Source organism: Salmo trutta, chromosome 12, assembly GCF_901001165.1.
Source record: "Salmo trutta chromosome 12, fSalTru1.1, whole genome shotgun sequence".
Lineage (NCBI taxonomy): Eukaryota > Metazoa > Chordata > Actinopteri > Salmoniformes > Salmonidae > Salmo > Salmo trutta.
Genome location: NC_042968.1, coordinates 35,118,658 through 35,127,796, shown reverse-complemented (window position 1 = coordinate 35,127,796; position 9,139 = coordinate 35,118,658). Strand labels below are relative to the sequence as shown.

Genomic DNA, 9,139 nt, shown 5'->3' with positions numbered 1-9,139 from the left:
GTTCTTACTGCAACGACAATCAGTTATCGAAACACATATGTTAATATGTCAAGTTTTTTTTTCTCCACCCACAGAGCAGACTCAGGCCACTTTTAGTTTAGAAGTTATCGACATGGCATTCCTTTTGTAAATGTACTTTATACATATCCTAACGTGTTATAAACTCAGCAAAAAAAGAAACGTCCTCTCACTGTCAACTGTTTATTTTCAGAAAACTTAACATGTGTAAATATTTGTATAAACATAAGATTCAACAACTGAGACATAAACTGAACAAGTTCCACAGACATGTGACTAACAGAAATGGAATAATGTGTCCCTGAACAAAGGGGGGGTCAAAATTGAAAGTAACAGTCAGTATCTGGTGTGGCCACCAGCTGCATTAAGTACTGATGTGCATCTCCTCCTCATGGACTGCACCAGATTTGCCAGTTCTTGCTGTGAGATGTTACACCACTCTTCCATCAAGGCACCTGCAAGTTCCTGGACATTTATGGGGGGAATGGCCCTAGTCCTCACCCTCCGATCCAACAGGTCCCAGACGTGCTCAATGGGATTAAGATCCGGGCTCTTCGCGCTGGCCATGGCAGAACACTGACATTCCTGTCTTGCAGGAAATCACGCACAGAACGAGCAATATGGCTGGTGGCATTGTCATGCTGGAGGGTCATGTCAAGATGAACCTGCAGGAAGGGTACCACATGAGGGAGGAGGATGTCTTCCCTGTAACGTACAGCATTGGGATTGCTTGCAATGACAACAAGCTCAGTCCGATCATGCTGTGACACACCGCCCCAGACCATGATGGACACTCCATCTCCAAATCGATCTTGCTCCAGAGTACAGGCCTCGGTGTAATGCTCATTCCTTCGATGATAAACACGAATCTGAACATCGCTGCTGGTGAGACAAAACCGCAACTCGTCAGTGAAGAGCACTTTTTGCCAGTCCTGTCTGGTCCAGCTACGGTAAGTTTGTGCCCATAGGCGATATTGTTGCCAGTGATGTCTGGTGAGAACCTGCCTTACCACAAGCCCTCAGTCCGGCCTCTCTCAGCCTATTGCGGACAGTCTGAGCACTGATGGAGGGATTGTGCGTTCCTAGTGTAACTCGGGCAGTAGTTGTTGCCATCCTGTACCTGTCCCGCAGGTGTGATGTTTGGATGTACCGATCCTGTGCAGGTGTTGTTACACGTGGTCTGCCACTGCGAGGATGATCAGCTGTCTGTCCTGTCTCCCTGTAGAGCTGTCTTAGGTGTCTCACAGTACGAACATTGCAATTTATTGCCCTGGCCACATCTTCAGTCCTCGTGCCTCCTTGCAGCACGTGTAAGGCACATTCACGCAGATGAGCAGAGACCCTGGGAATCTTTCTTTTGGTGTTTTTCAGAGTCAGTAGAAAGGCCTCTTTAGTGTCCTAAGTTTTCATAACTGTGACCTTATTGCCTACCGTCTGTAAGATGTTAGTGTCTTAATGACCGTTCCACAGGTGCATGTTAATTAATTGTTTATGGTTCATTGAACAAGCATGGGAAACAGTGTTTAAACCCTTTACAACAAGGATCTGTGCAGTTATTGGGATTTTTATGAATTATCTTTGAAAGACAGGGTCCAGAAAAAGGGACATTTATTTTTTTGCAGAGTATATTATATATGTTACACATCATACTTTACTACGGTATCATCATTTTACTGAATTGAAGGCCATGTTTGCTTGGTACAATGTTATGTACACACACACAATAGCCAATATAACACCTGTTTGTGATAACCCTAAAACAAACATCAAGGGCCATACACAACCTTGAGTAGAACAAAACAATCTGATGCTTAGGTACACTGCTTTGGACCATTGACCATGATATTTATTTGATTGAGAGCAAGCACAGTATCCATGACAATGTGAGCATATAATATGATATGCATATTATGCACATAGAGCTGTTTGTTAACACACACAAAGTATAGCATTGGCCATGAATGGGCTATTCACGTTTTCTGTGGTTTACAATACGACTTTATGTAACCCACTACAAAACAATTAACTCGACAGGTCATTATTGTAAAACATAATTTGCTTTCAATAACCAGTGGTGGAAAAAGTACCTAAGTGTCATACTTGAGTAAAAGTAAAGATACCTTAAAAGAAAATTACTCAAGTAAAAGTGAAAGTCACCCAGTAAAATGCTACTTGAGTAAAACTCTAAAAGTATTTGGTTTTAAATATACGTAAGTAGCAAAAGTAAATGTGAATCGCTAAAATATACTTAAGTATAAAAAGTAAAAGTATAAATAATTTCAAATTCCTTATATTAATTTAGGAAAGGGAAAGGGGGATACCAGTCAGTTGTACAACTGAATGCATTCGACTGAAATGTGTCTTCCACATTTAACCCAACCCTTCTGAATCAGAGATGTGCGGTTGGCTGCCTTAATCGACATCCACATCTTCGGCGCCCGGGGAACAGTGGGTTAACTGCCTTGCTCAGGGGCAGAAGCAACCCAGACTAGAGGTCGACCGATTAATCGGAATGGCCAATTAATTAGGGCCAATTTCAAGTTTTCATAACAATCGGTAATCGGTATTTTTGGCCACCGATTTGCCGATTACATTTTTTTTTAAACACCTTTATTTAACTAGGCAAGTCAGAATAAGAACACATTCTTATTTTCAATGACGGCCTAGGAACGGGGGTTAACTGCCTTGTTCAGGGGGGATTCGGGGATTCGTTTTTGCAACCTTCTGGTTACTAGTCCAACGCTCTAACCACCTGCCTTACATTGCACTCCACGAGGAGCCTGCATGGCGTTTCAAACGTCACTCGCTCTGAGACTTGGAGTAGTTGTTCCCCTTGCTCTGCATGGGTAACGCTGCTTCGAGGGTGGCTGTTGTCGATGTGTTCCTGATTCGAGCCCAGGTAGGAGCGAGGAGACGGACGGAAGCTATACTGTTACACTGGCAATACTAAAGTGCCTATAAGAACATCCAATAGTCAAAGGTATGTGAAATACAAATCGTATAGAGAGAAATAGTCCTATTATTCCTATAATAACTACAACCTAAAACTTCTTACATGGGAATATTGAAGACTCATGTTAAAAGGAACCACCAGCTTTCATATGTTCCCATGTTCTGAGCAAGGCACTTAAACGTTAGCTTTCTTACATGGCACATATTGCACTTTTACTTTCTTCTCCAACACTTTGTTTTTGCATTATTTAAACCAAATTGAACATGTTTCATTATTTATTTGAGGCTAAATTGATTTTATATTTGTATTATATTAAGTTAAAATAAGTGTTCATTCAGTATTGTTGTAATTGTCATTATTACACATTGTTTTTAAAAAGCGGGCGATTAATCGGTATCGTTTTTTTTTGGTCCTCCAACAATCGGTATCGGCGTTGAAAAAAAAACCATAATCGGTAGACCTCTAACCCAGACGGCACGATTTTCTTGTTTTTTTTAATTTACGGATAGCCAGGGGCACAATTCAACATTCAGACATAATTTACAAATGAAGTATTTGTGTTTAGTGAGTCTGCCAGATCAGAGACAGTAGGGATGACCAGGGATGTTCTCTTGATAATTGTGTGAATTAGACTGTTTTCCTGTCCTGCTAAGCATTCAAAATGTAGCAAGTACTTTTGGGTGTCAGGCAAAATGTAAGGAGTAAAAAGCATGTTATTTTGTTTAGGAATGTAGTGGAGTAAAAGTAAAGTACAGACACTCAAAAAAACTACTTAAGTAGTACTTTAAAGTATTTTTACTTAAGTACTTTACACTACTGTCAATAACTTACATGGATTAATAAAGGTTAAATAAACCTAGATATATTCACAATACAAATACACCAACTACACGTTGGAGCAGACCAGGTCTTTGGACCCAGGCACATTGAGATCCATACTGGCTTTGGACTTCTTCTTAGCCAGCTTGCCTTGCCTTGCCTCAGACTTGAGATACTTCTCCTTGTTGTGAATGACCTGGATGTACTGGTCTGTGCTGCTGTTCTGCTGGTCGCTACTGGAGGCTAGAGAGGCCGAGTCCGACTCAGTCAGGGAAGGCTCCAGCTTGGACCTGGATGTCTTGGGCTTGACCTGGGGCTCCAGGCGTCTTCCAGGGCCCTGGGGGGATGAGTGTACAGGTCTGCTCGGGGAGTGGGGGTGTCTGGCTGGGGACTGTGTGTGCCTGACTGGTGGTGGAAGCTCTGCTCCTCTGATGCTGGTCTGGGAGAGGGAGTGCAAGCGCGTCTCCATATCCTCCCAGTCCGCTTTTTGGGCTTCACTGCCGTAGCGCCCCCTAGCAGTGTTGGTGTCTTTTGACGCAACAGGTAGCTTGGTCTCCAGGCGCTCTCCGATGTAGAAGCGAGCCGGCTGGTGGAGGTCGGAGAGTGAGCGGGGTCGGTGAGTCTGCCCGAACGACCCCCTCCTAGACTCCCTCTTCCCCCCTGCCTCTTCCTCCTCCTCTTCATCACTCAGGTGTGACTGCGGCGGATTCGACCTATGTGGGTGCCCATGCAGATGCGGAGCCCTTGGAGTATACCGCTTGATATTCCGTGGGATCAGCTCCACGATTTCACCCACCGGGTCCTCCGATCGGAAGTGGCGAGGGACGCGTGTGGCTGATCGGAGCAACTTTTTCCTAGCTTCGTGCTCATTGACGATGACGTAGCGCGTGGTGTAGGGGCGACGGCCCACATAGTTCTGGGCGGTCACTATCCCAGCTGCCTCTGCGGAGTGCATGGGCCTGATGGTCTTCCTGTAGATTGGGTCGGAGTGGATCTTCTCTGAGGAGTAGCGTGTCGGGGGGTTGTACGCCACATGGTGGTAGGACTTGGACCTGCAGGTACCGCTAGGGCCTCCCAGGTAGGAAGGGTGTCTGTGGTGACAGAGGGAAATACGGATGATAAATGTTACTACTGTATGTGGTCGTAATGAGAAACCACTTCAACTTGAATCATTACAGTAACAAATACGACTGATACTGTGTATCGTTGATTCCTTTGGTAGTGACAGTACTCCAGGCCATAGTATGTCCAAACAGGCTTTAGAAGGATTTAAATACTCCCTGCTTATTAGCTACTGTTGTAGAAAACTACACTTTTCCTTTCATGACTCCTGATCTGACTTGAGTGAAAGCAGTGAGATGGAATCCCATTCAATTTCTTAGGGGTGAATCCTGACTTCCACTTAAGTGTAATTTTCACTTAGACATGCATTGATGTTAAGAGACTAAGTTTAAACTTTGGGCTAGGTACTGGAGTCCCCCTTTAGAGGTTTATTTAGGACTAACAACATGGACACCAACCCTTAATCCTCCTGTAGACACACCTGTAGAGGACTGTATAGAAGCCTGTGACTGACCAGACAGAATAACACATCATATGTGTGTGTGTGTGTGTGTGACACACCTGTTAGGGATGTTCTCCAGCCTTTGCTTGTGCAGTATGGACACTGTTGGACTTCTAGACGCCCCAGCAGCAAATGTCGCCCTAGCGGTCTCGGCCCTCGATGCCGACTGGGTGATGGTGCGGATGCCGTTGCCGCGACGATCGGGCGACTGGAAGTTTGTGACACTGCCGTTGGGTCGTGGCGACGGCGTGTGAATGGACGACTCGCGGCTGGTGATGTCACCATCCTGCTGGTCAGGCTTCCTGTCCTCCCCGGGGACCTCTGGGGCCTGTAGCCTCGCTGTGGGTGGGGTCAGAGGTCAGGGGTTACAGTGATGGAAAAAAGTATTTGATCCCCTGCTGATTTTGTACGTTTGTCCACTGACAAAGAAATTATCAGTCTATACTTTTAGTTTATTTGAACAGTGAGAGACAGAATAACAACAAAAAAATACAGAAAAACGCATGTCAAAAATGTTAGAAAATTATTAGCATTTTAATGAGGGAAATAAGTATTTGACCCCTCTGCAAAACATGACTTAGTACTTGGTGGCAAATCCCTTGTTGGCAATCACAGAGGTCAGACGTTTCTTGTAGTTGGCCACCAGGTTTGCACACATCTCAGGAGGGATTTTGTCCCACTCCTCTTTGCAGATCTTCTCCAAGTCATTAAGGTTTCGAGGCTGACGTTTGGCAACTCGAACCTGCAGCTCCCTCCACAGATTTTCTATGGGATTAAGGTCTGGAGACTGGCTAGGCCACTCAAGGACCTTAATGTGCTTCTTCTTGAGCCACTCCTTTGTTGCCTTGGCCGTGTGTTTTGGGTCATTGTCATGCTGGAATACCCATCCATGACCCATTTTCAATGCCCTGGCTGAGGGAAGGAGGTTCTCACCCAAGATTTGACGGTACATGGCCCCGTCCATCGTCCCTTTGATGAGATGAAGTTGTCCTGTCCCCTTAGCAGAAAAACACCCCCAAAGCATAATGTTTCCACCTCCATGTTTGACGGTGGGGATGGTGTTCTTGGGGTCATAGGCAGCATTCCTCCTCCTCCAAACACGGCGAGTTGAGTTGATGCCAAAGAGCTCCATTTTGGTCTCATCTGACCACAACACTTTCACCAGTTGTCCTCTGAGTCATTCAGATGTTCATTGGCAAACTTCAGACGGGCATGTATATGTGCTTTTTTGAGCAGGGGGACCTTGCGGGCGCTGCAGGATTTGAGTCCTTCACGGCGTAGTGTGTTACCAATTGTTTTCTTGGTGACTATGGTCCCAGCTGCCTTGAGATCATTGACAAGATCCTCCCGTGTAGTTCTGAGCTGAATTCTCATGATCATTGCAACTCCACGAGGTGAGATCTTGCATGGGAGATTGACAGTTCTTTTGTGTTTCTTCCATTTGCGAATAATCGCACCAACTGTTGTCACCTTCTCATCAAGCTGCTTGGCGATGGTCTTGTAGCCCATTCCAGCCTTGTGTAGGTCTACAATCTTGTCCCTGACATCCTTGGAGAGCTCTTTGGTCTTGGCCATGGTGGAGAGTTTGGAATCTGATTGATTGATTGCTTCTGTGGACAGGTGTCTTTTATACAGGTAACAAACTGAGATTAGGAGCACTCCTTTTAAGGGTGTGCTCCTAATCTCAGCTCGCTACCTGTATAAAAGACACCTGGGAGCCAGAAATCTTTCTGATTGAGAGGGGGTCAAATACTTATTTCCCTCATTAAAATGCAAATCAATTTATAACATTTTTGACATGCGTTTTTCTGGATTTTTTTGTTGTTATTCTGTCTCTCACTGTTCAAATAAACCTACCATTAAAATTATAGACTGATCATTTCTTTGTCAGTGGGCAAACGTACAAAATCAGCAGGGGATCAAAGACTTTTTTCCCTCACTGTAGTTTAGGTGTTCAAAAGTTCAACATTTTATTGGTAAAGGTTAATAGTCAAGTGAGGTGAAGGGTTAAAGGTCAGATGTTAGGGGATATGTAGATATAGACTACATAGAACCAACCAACCAGAAAGTAGAATGATGAGGTTTACCTGAAGCCAGCTGTAATACCTTCTTCTTGTCTTCTGTTCTCTCCTGACAAATACATTTCTGTTCAGCATACAGTCATGAGACTAAGTAGGCATCCCAAATGGCACCATATTGCCTTCATATTCCACTACTTTTAACCAGAGCCAAAAGTAGTACACTGTCTAGGGAATATTTGTTATGCACTCTAAGTTCATATGTATGTTTGTTTAATGTATATTAGTGACTGACTTCGAGAACTATAACTATAGCGTCTATAACTCACAGTCTGAAGCTGCATCCTCAGCTGGTTGTTGGTGAATTTAAGGGATCTGGCAATGGCCTGAAGGTAGTAGATCAACATGCTGAAGGACACAGAGAGAGTTACCCTAAGAGGACTGACACAATGACTGATCAACATGCTGAAGGACACAGAGAGAGTTACCCCAAGAGGACTGACACAATGACTGATCAACATGCTGAAGGACACAGAGAGAGTTACCCCAAGAGGACTGACACAATGACTGATCAACATGCTGAAGGACACAGAGGGAGTTACCCCAAGAGGACTGACACAATGACCGATCAACATGCTGAAGGACACAGAGAGATTTACCCCAAGAGGACTGACACAATGACTGATCAACATGCTGAAAGACACAGAGAGAGTTACCCCAAGAGGACTGACACAATGACTGATCAACATGCTGAAGGACACAGAGAGAGTTACCCCAAGAGGACTGACACAATGACTGATCAACATGCTGAAGGACACAGAGAGATTTACCCCAAGAGGACTGACACAATGACTGATCAACATGCTGAAAGACACAGAGAGAGTTTCCCCAAGTGGACTGACACAATGACTGATCAACATGCTGAAAGACACAGAGAGAGTTACCCCAAGAGGACTGACACAATGACTGATCAACATGCTGAAAGACACAGAGAGAGTTACCCCAAGATGACTGACACAATGACTTGGAGTGTGTGTGTGTGTGTGTGAGTCTGTGTGTGAGTCTGTGTGTGTGTGTGTGTGTGTGAGTCTGTGTGTGTGTGAGAGAGAGTCTGCATTCCTGTGTGTGTGTGTGTGTGTGTGTGTATATATGTGTGTGAGTCTGTGTGTGAATGTGTGTGAGTCTGTCTGTCTGTGTGAGTGCACTCACAACAGCAGCAGCAGAGCGGGCAGCGCTACGACAGGGCTGGTGACGTAACTCATCACTTTACTGAACCACAGCGGGAAGTCATTGGCTATCGTCTCTGAGATGATGTCATAAATCTTCTCCTGACCGCTGCAGGGGAACGCACGCACGCACACACGCACACACACACACACACACACACACACACACACACACACACACACACACACACACACACAAAATCTGACCATTGTATTACAGGAAAGGATGAAGCATAGTGTTACAGCAGAATTAGAGCTATACAGGCTTTTCTTCGTGGCCATATACTGCTTTCAGCAGATTATGATGTGTGATGATAATAAACTAATCATGGATTGATGTTTTATAGCAATTTTCAAGGTTCTCAATAGGAGTTAGCTTGTTCACACACACACACACACACACACACACACACACACACACACACACACACACACACACACTCATTTGGGCTACAAACATGCACAGACACAGACACAGACACAGACACAGACACAGACACACAGTATACTGCAACCCTATTGAAAGTGTGGCTTACATTAC

General features: G+C 44.7%; 1 protein-coding gene across 1 annotated transcript in view; it reads right to left on the bottom strand.

Moving 5' to 3' along the window:
- Positions 1-3,751: 3,751 nt before the first annotated feature.
- Positions 3,752-9,139, bottom strand: part of LOC115203451 (transmembrane channel-like protein 3) — a 43,969-nt gene continuing 38,581 nt past the window's right edge. Inside the window, exons 18-22 of the mRNA XM_029768138.1 lie at positions 8,582-8,707; positions 7,702-7,780; positions 7,442-7,484; positions 5,414-5,693; positions 3,752-4,881 (exon numbers count right to left, since the gene is read on the bottom strand). Of these exons, the coding sequence (XP_029623998.1) occupies positions 3,858-4,881; positions 5,414-5,693; positions 7,442-7,484; positions 7,702-7,780; positions 8,582-8,707 (1,552 nt within the window). The 3' untranslated portion in view covers positions 3,752-3,857. The remainder of the gene's footprint in view (positions 4,882-5,413; positions 5,694-7,441; positions 7,485-7,701; positions 7,781-8,581; positions 8,708-9,139) is intronic.